Consider the following 26,833-nt stretch of genomic DNA (forward strand, 5'->3'; position numbering starts at 1 on the left):
AGCTGTGGAATTATAAATTATTAATCTTACTGGAGAATATTTCTAGAGGTCGTCAGTTCTAATAGTTTCTTTCAAACAGAAGTAGGTTCACTTAGAACAGTTTGCCCCCTATAAAATCTCTGACCTTGCCTATTCAAACTTCTTTACAAATGCATCATTTAATACAGGAAGCTCCTCGGGGAGGGTTCTTCACATCTGCCATCATAATTTCTTATTTCCTAAATGCAGCAATTTGTACTTGATTATTCTTACAAGGATCGTGCCTCCCGTCCCTCCCCCTGCTCGCACATTCCTTTGTGCTGCTGCTTGTTCCGTAGCCTGAACGCAGCATCTAAGAGTGTTTAAAATCCAAAATTTTCTTTGTTGTTATTCTACCATTTCCTTACCACTCGATTCTAGGGGAGGGCATGAAAGAATCTGCTCTTTTATTCTCAGACTGTTTTCCTGCGGGTTGTTAGTGACAGCAAGTTGTCATCATTTTACAGCCATTCAGCAAGTAACAAAACTGAGCTGAATCTCTCATTTCAGTTTCCTAAGAACAAGATTTCCCAAAACAGAAATACACTGCCACTTCTTGGAGCACTTAACATCTGTAGTAGTTAAGCAAAGGAGTGAAGCCCAGATTTTTAAAGATGCTTAGGTGCTTGACTGCTGCTAGAACTGAATTGGACCGAAGTACCTGCAAATAGCTTTAAAAATTTGAGTGACTATGGAGACTTCCCTCATCCATCACTCTTGGCAGTGGTCCCTTCAGAATGGAAGTAAGGCACATCAGCAAGGTCACATAAAATACTTGCAGTCCTGCTTTCCACCAACTGCACATACTAAGTGAAGTGCTGCATTCTAGCATGGCTTTTCATGAATTACATCTTCTGAAGCAGATTACTTGTATTCCCTAGAAGAAAAGAGCTCTCTCTTGCATGAAAGTAAATATTTAAGACAGACAACTTTTAAAAAGGATGCAGAATTATACTGTAAAAATACCCACCTTTGTATCTTATAATCCATTTTTTATTAAAACTGGGAAATAGAAGTAAAATTCACATTTAAATTACTTTCTGCTGTTTCTAGGGGATACTCTTTGCATTCCAGTTGGTTTCACTTTGCTGTTCCTCTACCCGCTTTCAGTGCTGCTGTTCCAGACTTACATAACCCTCAGGGAAAAATTTATTCCCAAACATAAAACCTGTATGGATTTTACTTTTTTAATATTTAGTAACATTTAACTGTGTGTTAGCCTTTGAATCACGTTCTTTTCCAGTGAGTTCAGAATGTTGAGCTAGTGCTGACCAAGAGGAGGACATGTTTGAAGAGGGATGTTTGTGTCAGGAGTTTATTCAGTGATACTATAAAACCAAGAGCAAGTGCACAGAAGGCCGTTTACTCTGTTCCTTGGGATGTAAAGAACGACCACTTGCAATGCTTCCCCATAATAAATGGCATAGACTTTCTGAAGAATTGGTTAAACTGATTCTTGTTTAATTAACTCACATTTAGTCGTGCACACCTGTATGCATTCAGTTTCAGGTTTGGTGGGTTTTTTTTTGAAGGAGGATGGGGAATAAACATTCAGCAATGCAATAAAAGAAGAAAGGAAAGTAAATGATTGTGTTGAAGAAACATTATTATTTGGCACACCATTCTGAAGAATGACTGCCTTGTCTTTTAGATTTGTATTAAATGTCTGAAATACTTGAGCAAGTTGCCCCTGTGTTCTTGAGCAAGTTTACTTCCACTCCTTGCTTCCCACCCCCAACTAAAGTACGTTCATCAAATTGTTGAATGGGAAAGGTTTGTGATGAGTTCTTTGAGCTGTGTGTCTTCTTCCCTCCGTATCCCTCCTTCGTGTTCACCTCATATTAAATAAAGCAAATTCCAAACAGATTAACTGTCAAACAGTTATGCTCTATCTCTTCAATCTGCTTTTAGGTTTTTCAAAAGGGAGTGTGGTGATTAGGTAAGGAGATGTCATGGTCTTCTTCCGTCGATGTAGGAAGATAGCAGACATGATCGCCTGAAAAAGCCGAACTACACAGTGCAAGCATGGCTTTCGCCCAGTCGCACATTATGGCAGCTAGAAGGCATCAGCACAGTAGACTCATAATTGAAGTGGATGAGTACAGCTCCAACCCCACACAGGCTTTCACGTTCTACAACATTAACCAGGGACGTTTTCAACCCCCACATGTGCAAATGTAAGTATTATAGTTTTGTTATTGCTCTAGCACAGCCTTCTGAATTGTTATTGCCTTGTCGATGTGGTATTTGATGGACCAGTCAAAAAGGATTCAAAGAGCACTGTTTTGCTGCCTTTCTAATAATAATTGCTATAATGATACAAAATCAGTCCATTTGGAAAGTATAAGTACTTTGTTAAAGGATGGGGGAAAGATCACTCCACTAGCATAAGTTTAATATGTAATACTTATGTATTAAAACGAGAAATAAACAACAAGCAGTGGTAATAAAATAAGAGGGGCTGCAAGGATGATAATTTCTGCAATCTAAATAACATTTGTTTGCATTTTGCGCTTGCTTATTGATGTAAATAGCTGTTGAAAATACCAAGCCTGTATCTGTACAACACATACTGTTTGGTTAGTTATATTACAGCTACATGCAAGGGAAAAATCACATCAATAAATAAAATAGTGTGGGCACCCATCCGACAACTTACTTTCATACCGATGTGCCGAAGATGCCAAGTGCTTAAAGAGTAATTAAAATAATGTGTTTGTTTCTGACTTCTTATATAATGACAACATCAGTAAAATTAACTGCTCTAAATGATTTACTTGTAATGTAAAGTGGAGAATTATAATTACAAAATAAAAACTGCCATAAAGTTTAAAGCCAGAAGGAAGAGCAAAACAGTAAAGCTATTACAAATAAATTAAGTATAAAATTCTACTGTAAAATATTTTTATAGGGAATAAAAATGTCTGCACCATTTTATTGTGTTTATTAAAGAGAGAAGCAGCCTTATCTTTAGATCAGAAGGCTGGTTTTCATTTTTTTAAAGGAAACTTTTTTCCCTTTAGGAAAACTGAATAAATAATCACCTCATTCGCAGTTTTGGTATTTTAATATGATTTGGTAATTTACAAACATAGGCCATGATTTCTGCAGTTAAAAAACTCAGCAATTATGACTGGTTGAATGCTATGTGTCTATTTAGTGAATGCTTACGTACATTCTTTGGCATAAATTAGATACTACATTAAAAAAATCTGAAGACTAACAGATATACCAGGGTGGTGAGCAAACACTTGGTTTTTGGGGCAGTGTATTTGCTTATGGTCTGTGTTGAGGGTTTTTAGGTACTATTGAAATGCAAACAGTAAAATGAGTTGAGTGGTAGCACTGGGAAACATCTTTTGTTTATAGAGCTGGCAAATGGTAGCAAAAGTACAAACAAATGTGGGTTCAGAAATACTTTTACAAATGAAAATGCTAACTGCAGGTTGCTTTATTTGTCAAGCTTTGTGAATATTCAGACAGTTCCTGGGTAGTCCTGAATTTGTTCACTGGTCTTAAAAGCTGAATGTTTTTAGTGGGCTGAAAATAAGTTATTTATTAGTATCCACTTGGTACTCAACGATAAGCTGTTTAAACTTCTAACCAGTAACAAATCATATTACTGGAAGGTTTTGACAATCAGCTGAATGATACAAGTTCAGCACCTAAGCAAGTAGTTGAAAATAAGCTATCCTTAGAAAATGGCTCCTCAGAAGAGTTTAGCAGTCTCTCATGAATGATTAATACTATTGAAGAAGCTTGTGCAAATGGAAAAACAGGCTAAATCAATTGAAACGTTTGCTACAATCTGACCTATTCTTTCTCTTGGTACAGAAATTGTAAATAATGTTTCGGAATACCAGCAGGATTGCTTTTGCCCTCTACCAATGAATAGAATAATAACAAAGAAGGAAAAAGTAGACATAAAAAGTGTAACAAAAGCACCTTTTTTTCACATGATTGTTATGGATGAAATCTTAGCACTGCTTTAGTCCATGCAAGTTTTGCCATTAACTTCAGGGAGGTGAGGGCTTTGCCTTGTGTTTGTGTATAGTTCAAAATACCTAAATTAACGATGTCACAGGCAATCATAAACAGATTTCACATAAACCTGTTAACACTGAACTCGTAGTAAACTACTTTAACCACAGGGGGGTTTTGTGCTCCTTTTCTTCTGAATTCAATCTGGCAGCTCTTCCTTGGTCCTCCGTGCAGTTTTACATCTCTTGTTTCACTTTTTGGCACCCACAACATGCTGACAGCCCTTCCTAGCCCCATCTTAGTCTGGCATTGCTGTGCTTGTGAGATGACTGGGTTGCCACTGACAAGAAGGGTGGTAAATTCTGGTAGTGTTTTCAAGTTCATCAGTCGTTTCTGGGAAGTTCCTGTCTTGCTCCTTTTTGAAACCACTGAAATCTAGTGTATAAATGAACCTCTGAAATTTTGTAACTTTGCTTTTCAATTTCTCTGCAAGTTTTCATAGAGCTTTAAAGAAAAGCAAATGAATTTGCACAAAAATAATCAGCAGATCTTCACTCCTCTGCTCACGCTGCAAGCAGTGCATTGGGTGTTGGTGTGACAGCTGCTGTGGGAAAGTGTTACACAAGAATATGGCGATCGAGCCTTCAGAAATTATTTCCAGTAATACAACTTAGATGCGTTTTTGAAACTTGACATATGTTTTTACCTATATCCGGCCTCAGTGTGTGCATATCACTTCAATGTGAAAACCTGCATCTCATTTATTTTTTGTTTTGTATTGATGCCTTTTTCCCCATGAAAATTCTCTGGCCCATTGCACAGGATTTCAAAGTTATACATACCTCAGCAACCAGGAAAATGCCGTTCACATCTTCCCTGTCCCCATCCAAACTGTAAGAAAAAGCATGTCTCTTATGTGCTGTATGGGTTGCCATGGTAAGTCTGTTGTTTTTTACATTCTGCTTCAGAGGAGCAACATGTGAAATGCATGCTGCTCCCCAACACCCAACTTACTGCTGTGCTAAGCTGTAAAAGATTTCTGAAGGAGAAGGAGCACCCGCTTTAGAGGCTACGCTACCATGAAAAGTCAAAAAGTGGTATTTTAGGCTAGTCCATATCCTTATGTTGTGCCAGGGTGGTATGCGTAATTTAAAGCTGGCTTACTAATAGGACCTGTAACTCGCTTCGGGAAGTGCTGGGCAGGGAGAGCAATGATCAGAAATTCGTTTACTGTGAACTGATGTTTAATCTTTTTAGCTTGAGTGGCTGCAACGATAGCCAGGGTCAGCTGCCCCTCATTTTTATCCAGGCATCTCAGTTCATTTTGAGGAGGAACTCCATGAAGTGAATGCGTTACCCTTCACACAGCTCGCACCTTATGACAAGCTTCACTCACTAGTCTGAAGCCCACCATTCACTGTCTGTATTCCTTTGCACCCCTGCTACCTCTACTCACCATCCATGGAGCTTGCTCTGTGGCAGCTCTCTTCCCTCCGAAACAGAGGCAGTTTTAACATGCGGTGGCAGTCATGCGGTCGCACTGTTTGAGGTTGTGACCTCCTATGTCTGACTCCCCATAGATCTAACTCTCATTTTGTTCATCTGCCATTCTACGTGTGCCTATGGTCCTCCTCCAACATACACACTCTCTCAGCCCTACACGCAGTGTTTGCAGCTGCTCTGTCTCAGGGTCCAAATGTTCCACTCTTTGTCAGCCAAGTTTTATAGTCTCCAGGACGTGCGTGCTTACATATCCCACTAGCATATACATACTGCTGGGTGTTCATTACAAATTATTTGATCACAGCTGATTTTACTCCTTACTTCATATTTCTGCTCAAAACCTGGAACTTCAGAAAGATGACTACAAGGTACTTGTACGAAAAGGCTGTTTCTCCAGTACTGCTGTAAAAACCTCAACGTTTCTTCTTCCTAAAAAGGTATAGGAAAGATGGGTACAAAATAATTTGTTCGGACTCCAGTTTTGTAGTTATATTGTATATTGTAGAAAATGGTAAGAACTTTTTCTATATTTAACAAGATTTGAAATTTGTATTTATTCCACTCTCTCACTAATCTTGTGAAGTTGTTAAAAACACCTCAGTTTACCCACCTATAAATTTCATAGAATTTTTCTTTGACTTAGAGAAAAGATTGTGTGATTAAAGATTATTATCGTATATCTTTCAAGCAAGAAAATGCCTTCTGAAAATGTACCCAGTAAACAGGGGTAGTATTATTAATAGCAAAGCTCTCTAACTTTTTTTCTGAGTTTATTTATATAAAAGCAAGCTCCTGAATTGAAGCACAACCAGCAAGGGTTAGGAATATGCATTACACTGCAACAGTGAACAAAACTAATTTTATTTGTCCTTTCAAAATAAATGTGGTAAAAGTAAAATAATTCATGACAATTCTGTACATCTCTGGTTTCTTGTGACATAAATATAACCCTTGCATCTCTGGCTCTTTGCTTTTATTCCACCTATTTCCCTAACTGGAATAGCAGATAGGGTATAGCTGCATATAGATACATTTGCTTCTATATATTCTAACAAAATATGGAGTGAGGGTAAAAAGATAGAGTTGAAAATAAGTATTCCTTATGTAGCAGAGAGGTGTTCTCTGCTTTCGTCTTCTAAATCATAAGCAAATCTCATCAAACTGGGTCAGATCTTTTCGTTTCCTCAGTTTTGAATATCGAGATTGGGCTCCGAACAATGCAGCCTCACCCCTCACAGCATCTGATTTCATTTAGTATAATTAAGCCCAGAAAGTTGCCACATTTGTCCTGATAATAGTTGGGCTTGCACGTACATTTACAGCTGTTGTCAGGAGAGTTCTTATCTTGCTTTGCATTAACGCAGTGAAACATATCTCCCAAATGTGTTAATTAAATTTGCTGGAATTATATAACTTGCAGAAAAAAGTTATAATTAGAAAAAAATGCATTTAAATGTATTTATATATCTAAAATCTTTTCTCTGTGTACCGTGTAATCATATTTAAACAATGAAACAGGGTAGTACTGTTCCTTTGAAACTGGCAATGCCTTTGATTTATTTGTAAGTGTTTGTTTCAGAGTTACTGCCATAGTTCAATCTCTTTTCCTTAATCTCTTTAAATTAATCCGTCTACCCAACAAATACTGAAAATGTTGTGATGTGAACATCAGGAATGTTTACACCTTCCATTAGTGTTAGTTTTGTTTTAATAAATCCCTTCCATTGGACAGATCTAGAAGTCTGTGTAACCTTTTGTAAAGGTGAAAAATAATATTAGAATTGCAAAATAGACACTAAGAAGTACCTAAGTACTTTATAACCTTGTTATGATACATTTCCTACAGGGTTGATCCAGTGCCCCATGATGCTCCCAAACCTCCAGGATATACAAGATTTGTCTGTATTTCTGATACTCACTCAAGAACTGATCCTATCCAAATGCCATATGGAGATGTGTTAATACATGCTGGTGATTTTACTGAGCTGGGACTTCCTAGTGAAGTAAAAAAATTCAACGAGTGGCTAGGTAGGTATTGAATTCTGTGTGGATTTAAAAGTAAATTTGTTTACTGATTGTATCTGCCCCTTCTGCCTCCCAGTAACAACCATCATGTACTCGGAAATGATGAATATTAATTTGACTTTTGAATTTGAATGGCAGTGAGCAGATTTTTTTTTCTTTTTTCTTTTTTTTTACAAATATTTTTGCATTTTTCCAACTGAGCAAGTAAGATTTGTGAGACTATTCATCTGTTCTGCCTTCACACTCTCAAGTGTACATTAAGCAACTTCTTGGTGTTAGCAACAATTTAAGTCAGTAGGCCTTTAATGATTTACATAAAACCTCTTACATACATTGTTATGGCTTTGCTTCCCTGAAAAAAAAAAAAAAAGTTGTTGTGACTGAAAACATTTGTCTGTTTAACCCCGGAGGCTCATAGTTTTTTTATCTGAGGCTCAGCTGCACCACAGTGATGAATTCCAAACAAAGCAAAACGTGTGCCTGTGGTTGCTGTCTTGGATGTAGCAGACCAGATGTAGATGCCTTCTGTAGGCAACTGTTGGCATTGGTAACTGAAATTCTGTTCCACTGGGCAGGAGAGTGGTGATTTACATGTGCTTCTGCAATGTTTTGTATATGCTAAAAAAAATGACAGTGAAAATTGGAAAGCATACACTCTATCCAGACAAAACCCCTGATCGGTATTGTTCCTGCAGCAGTGTGGATACCTTAATTTAGAATAAAAATGGATTCTGGATTCTGATACTTCATTATCAAAAAGAAAGGTGAGAGGAAATGAAGGGGCTGGAGAGAGAAAGGACACAGTTTAAGGGTAACAGATTTCAGTTTTTAGGTTGATTTTCTTTCCTGTAGTTGGTATTTTTGCATTTTCCTGTCTTTTTTGCTACATATTACAGCATTCCCCATTGGGAAGGCACAAAGCAGACAGATGCATGTAGGCTGAAATGGAATATAAAAAAAAGCCAGGACTTCACAATTTAAACAAATATTTACTAGCAAATAATTATCAGCAAGGCTGATAAATATTTATTTGAGCTTGAGAACCCAATAATATGTCCCACATGGAACACTTGCATTGTTCTGTGAGTATTAAGGTAGGGACAGCATGTGGAAGTCACGTGCTTTGTTACAGTACCCTCACCGCTGTCTCTGTACCCAAACGGAACAGGTCAGTTGTAAAACAGAAAGCAAATTTTAATCCTATTTTGTAGGTCTCTACCATGTATTATAGTTATGTACTGAAAATATCATATAAAGATTATACAAACCATATGGTTATCCCTTCTAAATAATACCCGTTTTATTTATCTGCTGTTGAGGGAAGAAAAGTGCTTTGGGATATTGCTAGTGAGCAAGGATGGGGGCTACACACGTTACTTAGCGCACAGTTTTTGCCTCCCTAGTTCTCCATCTGCCTCCCTGCTAGCCACAGCTGTACGGTGTTCTGAAGAAGTCCTTAAGCTGAAATCCTCTTGGTGTGGTAGGGAGATTTCCCAAGGCATTTCTGTGATGGTCTTTTCATCATTTTTATTTCAAAAAGAAGGCTTAATTTTCTGACTTTTCAGGCGTGCATCCAATTTCATGGTAGTATGTGGTTTGGGAAAAGGTGATCTTTGTGATTTGAGTTATATTTTTGGAAGAGCATCTTTGAGATATGCAAATTTAGCAAGTTAAAGATTTTTTTTTATTTCTTGGCAATTTGAAAAAATACAAAGTTTAACTTAATTTATTAATTAACTTAATTTATTAATTTTAATTCATTCTGGACAATCCAATAAAAAATTTGGGGTCTCTACGTAGGTTTCATTTAGATAGCATTTAAAGTTTTGTTCCAGTTCAAAATTGTACGCTTTTTTTAAAATTACAGTCAATGAGATTTCAAAATGGAAACTTTAGCTTTTTTTGAAAGGGTGTTTTTTTGTTTTAAATGAACAATTTATCAATTCTTTAATACCTTGAGTGTTTGCAAAATCACTCATGTAAATGGTAGAGCGGATATAAGTGTAATCTTTGAGAAGAAGGAATTTCAAAAGTTTTTTGCTGGTTGTCCATTTTGTTGTGAAAGGCAGTGTTCTTCAGCAGTTTTAATTTTTCTAGGTATCTGCTTCCAGTACCTGCCATGATTTTGCAACTCCCACAGCCTACGCAACCTTCTCCTTCTTGCTCGTCTTAATATTTTACTAGTTTCTTGAGAAAGTAACTGACAGACTCTGGCAATGGACTTTTACCTCCATCGTCATTCCTACGTGCTGCCACCAAATTTCCCTGTCCATTCCTTCGTCCCATAGCACAGGGTTCACCTTCCCACATAGTTATGTTGTTCTGTGTCAAATCTGTGTCTTCTGCCATTATTAGGTTATGACTTTGTTTATGCCTTGGAATAAACACTGGAATATTTGTTTGTTACACCTTCCCTTGGTTTCAGCTTCCTCTTCAGCACTGGATACATGTCCTACTCCTGCTTTTGCACTGTATATTTATGTATAGCATTGATTCCTATTTTTTAGCTTTCTGTTCCGTCATACCCTCTTGCGTCTGTGCCACTGTGGTCTATTGGACTATTTTGTATTTTCAAGAGGCCCTTCAGCAAATTTAATTTTTATCTCCTGTTCTACATAAAATTTCTGCACCCATCTGATGCAAAGTATATTTTACATTAACATCATTAACTTCCATGGACCTTATGGTTATATTGAGCACATGCTCAAGTGTTGTGCTAATAGAGGCACGTTGGCTTGCTGAGTCATACCCTAAAATATGTTCTCTTTTTTTTATGCTAACTGTATGTGGGTACACAGGAAGGCCTGTACAAGCTCAGATAATATGTCTCTCTAGTCTGGTATTGTCTTTGACTGTGGCTAGCAGCCAAGGTGCTCTGCTTTGTCTGCCCCTTAGTCACCTAGTTTTATACTTTTTATCCTCTGACCCCTGAAGCCCTCCACTTCATTTCATTTCACTTCATTCTTTTGGGTAATTAGTTGTTTACTTTCACTTTTCTTTTTCTCAAAGCCCCCTCCCTGCTTCCCAGGGAGGGATTTGAGGTTTTACTAGGGTTAGGTTGATGCCTAACTCTATAGAGGATCTTAAATGCTGGTGATAACTGGATGTGCATATTTTCTCAGCTTTCTCTGGTAGGCAGTCCAAGGTCTTCTTGACCCACAGCATTACTTTGTATTTAGTATATACATTTTTCTTCTCTGAGTTTTTTAATTGCCTTTTGGATCTATATGAATTTTGAATGCCGACACAGTCTTGCATCACAGTTCACTGATGTGATATGCATTGTGTGAGGAACTTTGCTTATTTTGAACCTGTCATGTGTTAGTTTCATTTGGTATTTCCTAATACTGGCAAGAGGCAAGTGAACAATTTCATTCTTCCTTCTGTTTAAGAATTTGTAGGCTCTTCCCATATCTGCCCTTAAGACATTTTTCAGGCTGAAGACTGTTTAGAAGTCCTTAAATGCCTTTGATCATCTGTGTCACTCTTTGTACCTCTTTGTTCTATATCCTTTTAAAAATGGTGGGACCAGAACTGCACGTGATCTGAGTACACCACAGATTTATTCCCTGGCATAATGAAATCTCCTAGTTTGTTCTCTTTTCCTTTCTAGTGTTGTGGATTATTCTGTTTTTATTTTTGACGGTGACTGAAAAATGAGATGGCATTTTCATAAAATTGCCTGTTATAACTCTATGAACTCTTTCCTGAATGGTAATATCTAGTTCAGAACCCAACAGTGTGTATCTATAGCTGGTATATTTTTTTCAGCACTTGAATTATTCTGCATAAATTTATATTCGGTTTCATCTGTCCTCTTATTGCCCAGTCATGCAGTATCACGATGTACTTTTGCAAGTCAGATTTCTATTTTGCTGCCCTTACTCAGGGTAGCTTAGAAAAAGAAGGGGAAAAGGGATGAATAGTCAGTTTGCAAAGCTTGCCAGTGGTGCCAACCTGGTCATTTCCCTCCCTTCTTTTCCTGAATAGACCTTTCTTCTCTCTTTATATTTCATCTTTTCCTTTTTTTTTTTTTTTCCTGGTTTCTTCTCTGACTGATTTTTTTTTCCAAATTTGAAAGTCCGATTTTGGAGAATCAGAAAAAATGAAGTATAAAATATGTATTACGGTAGCGCCAAACGGAAGGCCATGAGGCCAGTGAAACTTTCTAATGACATTACAAGGATGCATGGTATAACAGCTTTGAACATGTGCTAATTTTCCAGTATGTCCAGGAGATTTTAAGGCATCACTTAAAACAGCCAAAAATAATTTGGAGGAATTGTTTCTAAATACATGGACCTGTTGGAGTGGGTCCAGAGGAGGGCGACAAAAATGATCAGAGGGTTGGAACGCCTCTCCTGTGAAGAAAGGCTGGGAGAGTTGGGGTTGTTCAGCCTGGAGAAGAGGAGGCTCCCAGCAGACCTTACTGCAACCTTTTAATATGTAAAGGGGGCTTATAAGAAATATGAAGAAAGACTTTTTAGCAGTGCCTGTAATGACAGGACAAGAGGCAGCAGTTTTAAACTGGAAAAGATAGGTTTTGATTGGATATAAGGAAATAGTTTTTTACAATGAGGGTGGTGAGACGCTGGAGCAGGTTGCCCAGAGGGGTTGTGGGTGTCCCATCATTGAAAATGTTCAAAGTCAGGTGGGATGGGGCTTTGAGCAATCTGATCTAGTGAAAAATGTCCCTGCCCATGGCAGGGGGGCTGGACTAGATGATCTTTAAAGGTCCCTTCCAACCCAAACCGTTCTACGATTCTATGTAATTAAAGCTAGGTAAGGTAGATTATATCATAAGATACATCAAGCTCACTATGCACTGTAGTTACCCCTATCCTCAGCTTTTTCATTATTTTTGTTACTGTTATTTATTCCCTACCTGTATATAAATCAAATGTGTTGTAGGACAAATACAAAGACACATGTCCTGCTTTAATGCACTCATCAAATAATGACTCCAAAACCATCTCTATTTTTTATCTCCCATATTGTTGGCACTGGAAATTGCCTGCTTGGCTCAGTTGCTCTTGTAATTGCCTTTGCTCAAGTCTGTAACATAATTTCCAAATTGTGTATGCTCCAGGACCCACTGTTACTCTGAGCTTGTGGGTTACTTTCCTGGAAATTTAACTAAATCGCTGATCTGTGATAGAAGCTGCAAGCCATACTTCCATATTCTCTCTGAGAATTATCTTCTGTGCATGGATTTGAAAGATTACTTAAACTAACATATTTTATAATATCCATTGGTTCAGTGTGTTTGGTTGAGATTTTCCAATGTCAAAGACAGTCTTCCTATTTGAAATTCAAGTTCAAGCTAAAGTTGAAATTAAAAAAATAGAAGGTGGCTTTACATTGCAGTGGAAAACAATAATTAGCTCTTCAGAGCATTTTCCTGAAAATGTTAATCTCACTTGCACATCCTACATGCACAAAAAATGGATTAAATTATTTGGCATGCACTTCAGGAATTGACCTGGGCAGATTCAGCTCAAAAGATAACATTTTTATTTCAGACTAAAAATATTTTAGAGTGAAGATGCCTTCCCAGCTATTGTAAGTAGCACCTACTAGAATCACCTGTTTCTAGTATTAGATTGTAGAAAAAATTAGTTAATTTTAGTCAGTAAACATCATCCCTACTTTTAAGTTCTGGATAAAAAATAAAAGATCTTCAGAAAAGCGTGAAACACCAATCTTAGCTTTACTTTTGCTTTACTGTCCAATCTTGCAAAATGAGGGTAGTTACTTTTCTTCCTCTCTTAACAGGTATTTTATATTTTTAGGTTCAATAATACTAACATTTAAAACAGATTAAAATTGCGTTGAAGAATAAAGAAAATCAGCTTCAGAGCAGCAAAAGAAATTAGAATTTATAAATTGTAGTCATGCCATTTTGACCATCGGTAATTACACTATTTTTATGTTAATGTAGAAACCCCTTGAAAGAAGTATTTAAGCGCTAATTATCTATTTACAAAAGAATGGCTTTGGAAATGCAGTGAAAAACATTGAGCTGTGTAGGGATTTAGAACAGATGTCATTTTTAAAAGACTGGGCATACTAAAAAAAGTGTTGGTTTTTATTGCATTTCTTAAATGTGTGATGGCTCAGATCCGTTAATACATTTAAGGCTCAGACAGTACAGCCCAGAAAAGTGCACTGCAACACACTCTTCCAGTATTTCTTCAGTTCTAGGGAGTTTGTCCTGAAGACTTCTGAACATTAATCTGGCTGCCGGGAGTCTCAAGGGATGCTTAAGCTACATCCCTGTATTGGGAAGATGACCCAGAACAACTGTTTTCCGGGTATGCCTCCCATGCTAGTAACGAGAAGCTGCAGAAGCCATAGGAGTGGTGGGTGCTAAAGAATTTTTGCTTCATTCCCTCCTTCCAAACACATGTATGCTTTTGGGGGATTTCTCGGACTTTGCGCTAATACCAAGGTTGCTTTAATCTGCTGATGGAGTGGAAAGTAACCAAACATCAAGATTCTGAGTCTCTGGGATAACTCACCTAAAAACATCCTGTGATTTTCATAAATATTGAGACCCCTGACACCCAACATAAGTAAGTGAGTGAAAATAGCCAGTCTTATTCCAGACTAGCAGACAAGTGTAGCTTTAGGAGGGCCGTGCAGCCCAGAAGTGCAGAGAGCAACCAGGGAACTGAAAGATGTGGAATATGATTCTGTGAATTGTCACTGCCTCTGGTGGAGATATTTGAAAAAGCCTGAGGAAAGACAGGCAACCAAATTCTAGTTGGTCCTTTTCAGATTTGACAGCCTCTTTATTGTTACCCCTTGAAAAATTGTGAAAATGATACTTGACCTACCACATGAATGTGTTGGAGGATTAATTATTCTCAATACAGCACTTAGAACACCTATTGCACTATACACAAACATTAAACATTATTATTAGTGCCGTGCACCTCGTATGATAACATGACACACAGCTCTTTGTAGTCCTCCCTTCCAGAAGGTGACAACTGGAAGGTGCTGAAAGCACCTTTGTGGGATCTGAAGATCTGAATAGGAACCTGCATCAGTGTGCAGAGAGATCCATATAGGAAGTCTAAAGTATTTAATTGTTGCTTTTTAACACAGTTCTCTATGTCCTTTGCTTTCATTGTCCCCAGATATGTGTTGTAAACCAAAACTAGAGTATTCTAAAGGGCAGAAAAGCTGTTGTAGAAATTTATCTCCTCAGAAAGGTTAATATTATTTAAGACTATATTCCAGGAAGTAAAAAAGAAAAAATATTCATGAAAATGGACCCTGTGGTTTATGTAGCTGAGGATTCTCAAACCAGTAATTGCCACAATCTAAGGGGACATAGCAAAGGAAGATTCAATCTAGGCAAACCGTGCAGTGGTACAGTTTTCTAGGCGTCTGTTACTGACCACGAGTGGACAGAAGGTACAGAGCTACATAATCTTTTGGTTTGACTCACTGTAGCTACTGTAATGGCCTAGTTTGCAGCAGGCTTTGGGTTGGTTCTGCATAATTACAGGGTAATTAAATAAACCAGGGTAAAAGGAAGCCACTTTTCCTTTAGAAGTAATTTGGGCCAATTATTATACATGTGTGTGGGTGCATATAAAACACAGTATATCAAAGAGCCTAAGTTGGACTATTATCAGATATTTTTTAGTTTCATTTGCCTTTATCTATTTATTTTAAGAAATTCTGTTTTGCAAATGTGAGCAGTATTGTATGTGTTTGCTGTTTTAGTGTTTGGTACAATTACTGGCTTTTACAATGCAAGAATGTCTCGAGCTAGCAGGTTACAGATGACTTAGGAGGGAGCGTTCATTTACAATGTTATTCCAGATTACACACCATACAAAAAGTATGTTAATGTGAATTTCCCAGACATCAGCGCCAGTGTTTAAATACAGAACTGTCAAAGAGATGCTAAAAAAGCAATCTGAGACAGTTATGCAGTCTTTTTACTATATCACTCACTGCTGTATTCTAAAAGGTTGAAATGAGAGGAAAAAAAGCATTAAGTGGGCACTTATATGATTGTCACTGCTTTTAATGAATACTAAAAATTCTGCTCAGTACAATACCAAGAGAGAAGCAAAGCACATCTGCTTGTACAAGTTGGCATTTATCTTGGTGAAGTTGCAAGTTGATAACAATTGTAAGCTGCGGAGGAGGTCACTGGTTGATAAAGATGCCTAACCTCTTAGTGCAAGAGCAGCCTGGAGTATAAACATCATGCATTTGCTTTTGAATTATTTGCAGTGTTGATCTAATTTATGGAGAAGACTTGCTGATAGAATGGGATGAACCTTTAAGCACACAGAATTCTACTTTGAACAAACTCAGATGCAGAGAAATAGCAAACAAAGGCACATTGTTCAGTGCTTTGCATTTAGGCAGTTTGTAGTTCAAGTAATGGTTCCCCAGCATTTCAAGTTATTTTGTAGAAATTATGTTCACCATAAAAAGGACCTACTGTAGTTTAGAAGTTAAGAATTGCTGTAATAATTTTGTAATTGGTGCATAAACATGCAAAAAATTAGATGTTCGGTTGATTTTCTTAATTAGTAATCTACAGTAATGAAAGGGATAAACAAAGCTGTTACTAGCTAAACAATATGTATACTCTTAGACACGTTATATTACCAGGACTATTATCAGATTCCTATACTAAGCAAACAAAGACTAAGAATCTTTCTGAGGAGTGCTTGCCACAACTGACAAAAACTACGTGATTCTAGTTAAGAAGTTAGTAAGATGATAATACTATCTGGCTACATATAAATTAAATATGATATCCCAGGCTTTTGATAGTAAAATAATCTCAAAGAATAATAAATTGCATTGATTTAGGAGATTAAGGGCAGAATTTTCTGTGTATTGAGTTGTTCCTGGAGCAGAACCACTGCTGCCTGACTTCTTGGATTTTGTCTTGTAGACCTTCTGTGGGTTCTTAGGTGTCTCATAAGATGAGACGTCTCATTCCTTTGAAGAATGTCCTTCAGACTGGGCATTAGTCTTTTTAGACACTTTCAGGAGACTCAAGGAACATAACTCTCTTTGAGACATTTACTCCTCTGCTGAATATAGTAAACGACTTTTGAATCTGTTGGGCATTTTCAGAGGGATACTGAGAGACAAGCATGCAGAAGTGTAAAGTGGTGTACTTTTACAAATTTTGTTTCTGTGAGAAAAATATACCCTTTGCTAAAACTGGTGAGTTAAGTGCAAGGTAGTGTGTCTCCAGCATGTTTCTGCATACAAGGGGAGATTACAAAAAAGGAAAGGAGAGGGAAAAATGAGGCAGGAAAGATGAAGAACAATGTAGCAGAGAAGAAGGAAAAGGAAAGGAAGAATCTCTCATCCCATGTTAAGATAGAGGCTGAAAGAGTGGATGGTGGCTTAGAGCCACATTACAAATTGACAGAAGGCAAAAGTTGGATGTGGCCTGAAAGAGAAAGCCCTGAAGCCCAGGACAGAATTGGAGCCAGTGTGTTTCTGACGGAATTTTGATGTGTAAACATTTCTGTAGATTCCAAATCCAAATAGGATGAAGTGGCTAGAGATTGATTGTGCAGGAAAATAATTTTAATATCTCGCAAGTTAGACATTATGGGAGGTAAAAACCCACCTTATTTTAGAAAAAAAATGTGAAATTTTGCTTAGAAATGAAATTTTTATTCACCCCAAAATATTATAAAATGACATTTTGCTTCATTTTGTTTCCTTGGTAATGTCAGAATCACTACATGAATTTCCAAATATATCCCATTCCATCCAAGTGGTATTTTAATAGTTTTAATACAGAAAACTGTTTAGGTAAAATGTTTCCAACCAGTTCTAGTTGTAGTTCTTCTCCAGGTTATAGTGATATTTTAGCAGGAGCTTCTCAGGTGCCAAGAACAAGGGGATGCCTGGTCTTTGGGCAAAACACTTGTCTTAGTTTGGATAGTCAAAGTAAGAGGTCAGAAAAAAATGTAGCTTTCCCCCAAATTCATAACTTTTCCCTTTTTTTTTGTTTGAAAATACATCCTTGACTCCCATAGCATATGTTCTTGCATGTGTTTCTTGGCACTCCTGAAGGGCAGATCTATTTCTTACATACTTGCTGCCTTAGTTTTACTGAGGAATGAATTTTGTCCTGGATATGCGTGCAGAATTCCTGTGACAGCCATAAATTTTCTTTAATATCTTTGTATACATAGAGCTTCTGTATTAATACCGAGTTTGCTACCTGCCCACCAGCAAAGCCATATGCTACCATCAAAAGTTAATTGGCTATCAGTTGGGTATTTAGTCCTACTCATCTGCTAAATGGATAGTACGAGAAACTTATACCAAAGTTAATGGAACATAATCTCTAGTCCTGTTAAATTGCTTGCGTACCATAGATTTGTTCCATTAGAATCACAACACAAAATGAGTTTTTAATTTCTTTCAGCGAAGCAGGCACTTCAAAATTCTTGTTTGTGTTGCAGTGTAGACTTGCAGAAACCTAGAATCACACAGAATGGAGGGGACCTCTGGAGGTCATTGAGTCCAAGCTCCTGTTCAAACCAGGTCTAGTTAGAGGAGGCTGTTCAGAACCTTGTCCAGTTGAATTTTGAATTTCTCCAAGGATGGAGATTTTAGAGCTGCTCTGGGCACCTATTCCACTTTTTGACTATCCATATGGCAAATTTCTTTACTTATACCATGTTCCCACTTGTGTCTGTTGCCTCTTGTCATATCTGTTTGCATTTGTGAGAACCTAGCACCGCCTTCTCTTTATCCTGAGATCAGGTACTTGCAGACAGTAGTAGGGTCTTCCCTTCATCTTCTCCGGGCTGAACAGACTCAGATATCAGCCTCCCCCTGCCCTGTATGCCACATTCCCCAACCATCTTGGTGGCCCTCTGCTGGACTTGCTTCAGGTTGTCAGTATTTCTCTTTTACTGAGGAACCCAGAATTGGATACCACACTCTAGATGTGGTCTCACAAGTGCTAGATAGAGGAGGAAGATCACTCCCCTTGTTCAGCTGGTTTCACTGTTACTAATACAGGCCAGGATATTGTTGGCTGTCTTTGCCACAAAGACACACTGCCGAGTCTTGTTGAATGAAGTTACTCCATCCTAGGTGCAGGAATTTGCGTTTGCTTTTGATGAAGTTTATGAGGTTTCTGTCAGCCCATTTTTCCAGCCTCTCGAGGTTCCTCTGCATAGCAGACATGCCCTCTAGGGTGAGTCGGCAGATCCCCACCCCTTATTTGGTGTTGTCTGCAAACTTGCTGAAGGTGCGCTCTATCAGATAATCCAGGCTGTTAGTAATGATGGGAAGCAGCATTGGCCCCAACATAACTAGCTGAAGGCAAGAGCCTTCGCCATCCTGTTGACCTCCAGCTGCTTCCTCACTGCCTGCATGCCTTCACTTCTCTTCACAGCATGACAACACATCTAATTTAAAACTCTTCACACTGTATTGGTGAACCTTTTGGCAAGGACACTCTTGCCCCAGTGTACCAGGGGAATGCCATTCCTGCCCAGCAGTCCTTGTTCTTCAAAAAGGGTCCTGTGGTCATAGAAACTGGAGCCCTGCTTGCAGCAGCCACGCAGCGTTGTGTTGACTGTGGGATGTATCCACTAAACAGTGAGCCCCCTCACTGGGAGGATTGGGGAGGTACATCCCCCTCACTGTTATCTCAGGGCTGTCAGTCACCCTTGGTAGGCTCAAGGTCGCCCTGGTGGGGGGGTCCCACACGGATGAGCAGTCGGGGAACCTAATGTTTAGCATACAGCTATTTTGGAAAAGAAGAAGAAAAAGGAAAACAGCTTAGCAAATGAAAACATTAGGCAGTACCTTTATTAAGGCTTGTTTTCATGGAGTTTGTAAATGGAAGACAAAAGGAACCCACTGCAATGGGTACATTGTAGCCACTGCTGTCTTTGATAGGTATCTTTCTTGGCAAAATGCAATTGTTCTAAGAAGCCACGAAAACCTACATGAGTGGGAATTCAACATTCTCAGCTCAGTTTGTTTAACAGCAAGGGACAGGGAATGTGCCTAGTGTCTTTTCTACCCAGCTTGTCATTAGCACCAACTAGCAGGTGTAGGGATAAACTGGTCAACCTGGAAGTGTTTGAATTATCTCTGATCAAGAGCTGGTGGCACCAAAATAGTAGATGTTTACGTGGTTGTTCTAAAGCTATGGACACATGCAGAGACACAGCTATTAGGCTGTATGCCCTGGGGAGGTCTTGGTCCTAGCCAAGGACTGAGCCAAGGCTACAAATTGTGCAGTAGTCTGTGCCTAGGGATGGAAAACCTTGTATTTGTGTTGGAAGGACATAATGTAATAGAAAACAAAGAACAGTTCAAATAATAACACATAAAAAGGAAAAGTAAGAAGTTGCAGGTCAGAAGTAGGAAGGAGTTGCTGCTTTAAGGTAGTTTTCAGGTAAATACTGATAAGCTATTGCTACTGTTTAGTGGATCTTAATGCTATAAAAGGCACTTGAAACAACATTTCTCAGGATTGTGCTAACGCACCATGTTGGACTGTGGTCCTGGTGCAGTAAGGTGGCGTTCGTCCCTCTGAGGTCACTGGTAGGAGGACCATGCTTTAGTGCAAAGAGATGTTTAACATTCAGTGTAGATTTCTGCACGTGGACTAGAGTGAGCGTTGGTAAGTACAGATCACAGTGGAAGCGGGGAATATGGGAAATGTGTGATGATTATTGTGGTCTGATAGCCGAGGGTCTTCATCTGCAGCTGCTCAACTGGCATCTTACACATAAAGTTCATGACGACGGTGCCCAGCCAAGAACAAGGTTTCAAAGATTTATACCTAAAGTTGACTTTGCACTTCAAGAGCACTTGAAGTAAAAAGTGAAGCGCTTTCTAAAGTCTTCTAAGGAAAAAAAGTTTAAATAAAATATAGTTAAATTTATGTGCAAGCAGCAAAATTACTCCTGCTAGACAAAAAACTTAAGATTTAAAGGGTAAAGATGGCTTGTGGAGACAAAGAGAGGGAAATAGGTTTAGCAAGTTGCCGCCTGGTATGGAATGAAAGGAAAAAACAACTGAGCTGCAAACTCATCAAAAACGCAGTTGTTAATTGAAAAGCTGACAGACCTGTAACTACAGCAGCGCTTCTGGCCGCCACTATAATAAATGTAACTGTACATTTAGAGTAATTTGCTAATTTGCCTAAGTAACACCCACAGACAGCAACATGACATAAATACATTAGTGGAAGCAACAACTATAACCAGCTCGTACAGGTTCTTGGCTGCTAGATGGATGGATCAGATGAGCTGGAAAGGGTTTACAAAACAGAATAGAAATGGAATTGTTAACAATACTGCGGCGTGCAGGATTTCTTTATTTTACTATTTCCCAAGAATGCTTTAAGGCCTGTAGATGCCCATACGTATTGTAGCACGTGAGTAATGTTTTTAACTTGTGTGTGTATGTGTGCACTCACCTTGAAAACTTGCAGATTACATCTGCAAAATGCTAAGTGTTTCAGAAGCAAAACCAACAAAATTAACATCTCAAGTAGTCTTTCAGGTAAATAATTGAATCTCCAGCATTCAATGTGTAATTATAAATATCTGAAAAGGATTTCTGTTAATAAATATTCTAAAGGCACATACGTCTTGGGTTCACAGTCAATTTTCCTAATACAGGTGTTACAAGTGTCTGAAAATTATACTTCAGAGTTACCCGGACCTTTTCATTTGGCAACTTGTGAGTTCAGCCATGTGGCATCTCCTCTGGGCTAGCACTATTTTCTGCCTTCTGTTTCCTTAACTCTGAATCATGCTGTTGCATTTTATTCCTAAGTCCTACTCATGCCAACTTTTGCCACTGCAGATTGACTGGTGTTTTACATTCTTTAAATACCCTACCTCTAGGTTAGGCTTGGGGTTTCTATGTTACCAACAATACATTTTTAAAATAAAAAATGACAAGATTGCTGCTGTGCAAGGTGGGTCTCATGTTCAATAAAGTATTCCTTTCTGCTCCCAGTCTCCTGTTCTGTCTTCATCCTGACACAAATTAATAGTGCAGAGGCAAAGCTAATGAATGCAGCTTTACACAGTTTCTGTCTTTGTTTCAGGTATACTTAGAAGGTTTCTGTTGAGCTTTTTGAGACAGGTGATGCCTGCTCTCAAGGGCAGAATCCGGTTGATGATAACCAAATGTGGAGTCAGGTGGAAAGTTTCTGTTGCAGCGCTGCTCTCGGGAAGAACCCACGTGTGGGGGCATATATATTCTTGCCTTCCGCAGGAGGTTGTTGTAAGGTTTTTCACTAAATACGGGTTGTAAAATATTCTTGAACATGAGTCACTTTAAATTATAGTCCATGGATCTAAGGAAGCCACTGAGAAAATGGAGCAGGAAAAAACATAGGATAGAGGCAAACTGCGAGAATTCTCTGTGGGATGTGGAGTTTTGACAGCTGAACCCAGTCCCTGTCTTGCTTGAAGGCTTGATCTTAATGGCAGGGCAAAGAGGGCGGCAGACCCCTCTGGCTGACCCATGTTCTGAGTCTGTAAGACCTCCTCAGTAGAAGCTGATAAAGACCACAGCTCTGGGAGAAGAGAGCTGACATGATTTTATGAAGCATTACGGCCGATCTTCTTTGAACCCTAATTTCTGTCAAAGAGTTATCATCGCTGTCACAGTAAGTGATACTTGCAGCACAAATGGCAATTAACTAGAAGTAAATAGTAGAGCAGAAGTCTGCAGACGGGTTTTTAAGGTTGATGAGTTGAAAGTAGTTTCAACACATTAATGCTAAGCTTGCTAAATCATAGTGCGCCCTGAAAAAGACAGTAATGTCATTTACCTGAAATCACCAGGAATTACAGTAACGCGTAGTGGGGATATGGCTCGATTGTTTCAAATATGTGAGCACATTATAGGAATTGATAATAGTTTGTGAGTCTGTCTGTTTTCTTTTATCAGATTTTCCATAAAACAAGTAATTTGTTTGTTTTTCACTGTTTTAGGTAGCCTGCCCTATGAATACAAGATTGTGATAGCAGGAAATCATGAATTGACCTTTGACCAGGAATTCATGGCTGACTTAATCAAGCAGGACTTTTACTATTTCCCCTCTGTTTCTAAGCTGAAGCCAGAGAGCTATGAAAATGTACAGTCTCTCCTAACAAACTGCATCTATCTTCAAGACTCCGAAGTGACGGTGAGGGGATTCAGAATATATGGCTCCCCTTGGTAAGCAGGTTTTTAAGCATACGTAAAAAAGTATTGTCGATTGCTATCACATCAGCCATTTTGTATGCATCAGCTGTATTTGGATTGCTGTGTTAGGAAGAAAAGTATACTCGGTTTGATAAAGTTTTTATGTTTTCTTGTAATGAATCATTCCTGTAACAAAATAACGTACGATAGATATTGCTAACCAAATAATGATGCGAAAAAGATGGTGTGCTCTTTAAACTCTCAGCCAGTAGTTCTCTAACATAGTCCACATAGAGGGGTTTTGTGTCATAAAATATGTTTTCTATACTTAGTGAGTTTATATAATTACAGGTGAATTTTATTGCAAGGGTACATTCTTTTGACAATTTCCATCCTACAGCTAATATTTAAGGTTCATTAGTGTATACAGTAGTCATTTAACACAGCAAGCTTGTTTCAGTATTTCTTTAGGCCTCAGAGTCTTCCTTTTTTTTATACAGTAATAGCTTTCCTCAAGGTATAGTTGAGCTTCTAAACTAAAGTCAACAAATCAGTGGCAACCTAGTATTTCACGGATTTTGCTCTACTGCATAGAGTGAACACTTGGGACCCCGTGACAGTATTGGAGACAGATGGTCTTTGGCTTCCTGACCTCCCCATTGGACCTTGTATGTGCTGCTTATGCATCTCTTACTTACGTTATGTTGCTACGATGTGATTTCTGCTAACAGGACTGTAAATTGGGTCTTTTATAAACATTTGGTATACATTTAAAGTAAGTAAAAATTTATTTTAAAAGGCAGGTTTTTAAGGGAATCTGTTATTCTTCCTTTTAAAATCACATCAGGCTGGAATGTAGCAAACAAGTTGTCAAACCTGATGCATATACCCAATGTGAATTTTCAGTGTGAATAAACTGTGAAATCTCTGGGATTTTTTTTTAATGAAAATTGGCATTTTCCCATTTGGTTACTTGAGATGGGTGTTAATTTTCTCTGAGCTTATTATTCTACATTTCTCTACATTAAATAGTTTCCCTCTTAAATGCACCCTTCTCTCTCTCCCTCTTAGATCTCCAGATCTTTCTGGGTTTTTTTTTCAACCTACCCACCTGCTGTGTTGTAGTTCATCTTCCTCTTGTGTCTACTGTGTATTCAATCAATGTACAATTTACTTCATTTTCCAAATTATTAGGGAAGATATTAGATGGTATCAGTCCCAATATTAACTTCTGAGAAATGCCACTTGGCATCTCTTCCCATTTTGATGTTCAACTGTAAATACTGTAATTATGCTCTGTTTACAATATGTCTGGCAACTTCATATCTTCATTGCAATATTCGTAACCAGGCACCATATTTCCAGTGTCAGTAATAATTTTCCAGGCAGTAAAGAACCAAAAGTCTCATTAAAGTCTAGATAAATTAAATTAAAGCAAAACGCTATCTATAAAGTAGCGCTAAGTAGAGGCTAAAGGAAACCATTTGAACTTTCTGTGTATGATTAGATCTGTAAAAATCTGTTGAGAAAACTTTTGTCCACCCACTAACCCATAAATAATGTTTCTATAAAATCAGATCTGCCGCATTCCCTTTGTGCGCTAATCCTGTCATTTTGCACAAGTTGCCTAAGCTATCTGGCATGAACTACTCTTCATGAAAAAAGATTGCTTTGCATCTTTTATGCATCCTCAGGTTATATCTAAACTTCCACACTAGATGTTTCACGGTGTTGCTAACTCATCTCCCACCCCCTTATGGTCCTCGAAGATGCGTGTTGTAAGGTCATTTAAAGATCTTTGCTTACTCCATATGGGAGAGAGTCTTGATGAAAGTCTTCCAGCCAAACTGGTTTTCTTGCTTGTTATTATGCAATGCTGAATGAAGTTTCCAGGCTAATTGATGTCACGTCCACTGGAAACAGCAACAACAACAGCAGCAATAACAAGTTGCTCTTCATTAGTCTTATCAGAACAGCAGATGCAGAAGTAACAAAGTCACAGCAGCCAGCCCACCAGTCAGAAAACTGAAGCAGCTATTCTGTGTGGGTTAAACTAGCTGCCTGCTAAATTGAAGGCTGCATTACAAGTCCGGGCCTACTGATCACTACTGTTCTTTAGCATTCCTTTTTGTTTCTATACTTCATTCACCCTGAAAAGAGAGGTTTGTCATAGCCTCTCTGGGAAGTCAGTCTCAGTTTCTTTCTACATTATAGTAATGTAATTTCTAAAAAAAGTACAGAACTTTGGTGTACTTTCCATGGTGATTTTTTTTTTTTTGCCGTTGCATCGTGAAGCCAGTCCTTTAGCAAATGCGTATGAACTTAGTCAAGATTTCAAAACTTAGAGTTCTTTAAGATCTCAGAACTCAATGAGAAAGCTAAATTTTATGCAGTTGCTTGTTTAGTATCCTAAAATAATTTTCTTTTTGAGCCTTGAAAATATGCACCTAGCTTTTTGAATGGATTTGTTTAATTGGAGAACTTCCAATTACAGTTTACGTTTGTTGTCCCTACATGCCTGTTACTTAATGATAAGGTGAGCTATCTAGAAATTAAAAGATTGGGGCTCCAGATCCTGCCTTTCCATTTCTAGTTACAGCCCTGACCTTCTGTCTTTGTAAAAATAAGTGCAGGCTAGAGATATCCCTTCTTTATCAAACAGGTTAATCAATAGTTGCAAAGTACTTTGAGAACACTGGAGTAAGGTCTGCGTGAATGCTAACCAACATTAACTTAGTGTTATCCATCTGCATTTTTATATATGACCTGTACACAATTAGATGTTTTAGTTGCAAAATAAACCGTGAGAGCTTGACTGGTTTGCATAACATGGCAGTCTCTAAGGCCTTTTAAATATGTACCATTTGTGTGTGGTTAAATATTTTCAATAGCACTTGGGTATTTTGACCTCTATTATTATCTAAAACTCAGTGGTTATTTTTAATTGCATAGAAGAAATGGGGCACTATTTTGTGTCAGAAACCCATGTGCTAACTCTCCTGGGCTCCAAGGGCAAGATTTCAAGTGCTAGGTTGAGTCTCTACTCACAAACGAAAATTTAACTGCCTTAAATGTTAATTACGCTGGTATTATCATCAAGCAGGGAGCAGCCATTTTGATATGCAAGCTGTAAAGCACAAAAGCTACTATTTAGGAATCAGTATTTGCAACACCGGTATCTTGGACCACACATTATCAGTATAGGTGATGAGGGAGAGGAGTATAAAATATTCAGTGCTTCATGAGAAACTTTGGAATACCAAGATGTTAAATGTGTCCAGAACAATCTTGAATTTTAAGGGTGGCTGTGTTTGACCTAGGGGCTGATGCTTTTGACAGTGCACCATACAGTGATGGCTGTCAGATCTGAATGAGCCGGGCATCAGAATGCAATGTGCTTCCTTCTAGTGTAGCCCAGATGCTGGTAGCCATTGGGGTTTTTTCCAATATGAAGCCTGGACACCATGATTTTTTTCCTAAAAAGCTAGGCACAGGAAGATGCACTCTGGTTTCATCCCAGGAAAACCCAGGACATGGCCAGAACACATTCACAGACCTGGAAGCAAACTTGTGTAGAGAATAGCCATACTTGCTATGAATGTAAATCATTTATTGTAAATTGGAAAGCTTTTGGTTGGAAAGTACTTTTAAACACCCTAATTTATTCTGGACTGCTATGAGAAGAGTCAAACTGGCAGATAGAATAACCCAAATAATTCTATATAATAATTCTATATCATGTACTTTTGACTGTTAAGCCTTCCCAAAGTTGAAGCCATCTTCCAGAGGGGTTTAATTTGTTTTTCAGTAACGTACAAAATCATGACATAGAAGTAAACAGCAGGAACACCAGAGAGGTGGCAGAGAATCCATCCTTAGATGTTTTCAAGACTTGGCCAGACCGTCGCAGCTGACCAGATCTAGTGTTGGTGGGTGGCAGGGAGTGGTAGGTTGGACTGAAGAACTCCACAGGTCCCTTTTGAGCAACGTTTCTGTGATTCTGTCAATCCCACTATGGAGCTAGAGCTAGGTGTCACTGTTGATACCTGAAATGAGCAGATATCAACAAAGTCCTTACAACAGGGAGCTTTGCTGTTAATATCAAATTCCCTACAAG

At 38.3% G+C, this 26,833-nt stretch overlaps 1 protein-coding gene across 1 annotated transcript in view; it reads left to right on the forward strand.

The window, feature by feature from the left end:
• Positions 1-2,043: 2,043 nt before the first annotated feature.
• Positions 2,044-26,833, forward strand: part of MPPED1 (metallophosphoesterase domain containing 1) — a gene marked incomplete at its 5' end in the record, with an annotated part of 47,668 nt that continues 22,878 nt past the window's right edge. The window contains 3 exons of the mRNA XM_082498769.1: positions 2,044-2,195; positions 7,349-7,534; positions 22,528-22,749. Of these exons, the coding sequence (XP_082354895.1) occupies positions 2,044-2,195; positions 7,349-7,534; positions 22,528-22,749 (560 nt within the window). The remainder of the gene's footprint in view (positions 2,196-7,348; positions 7,535-22,527; positions 22,750-26,833) is intronic.

The sequence above is a fragment of the Vanellus vanellus genome (assembly GCF_965231255.1).
Source record: "Vanellus vanellus genome assembly, chromosome: 1".
In the NCBI taxonomy this organism is placed as follows: domain Eukaryota; kingdom Metazoa; phylum Chordata; class Aves; order Charadriiformes; family Charadriidae; genus Vanellus; species Vanellus vanellus.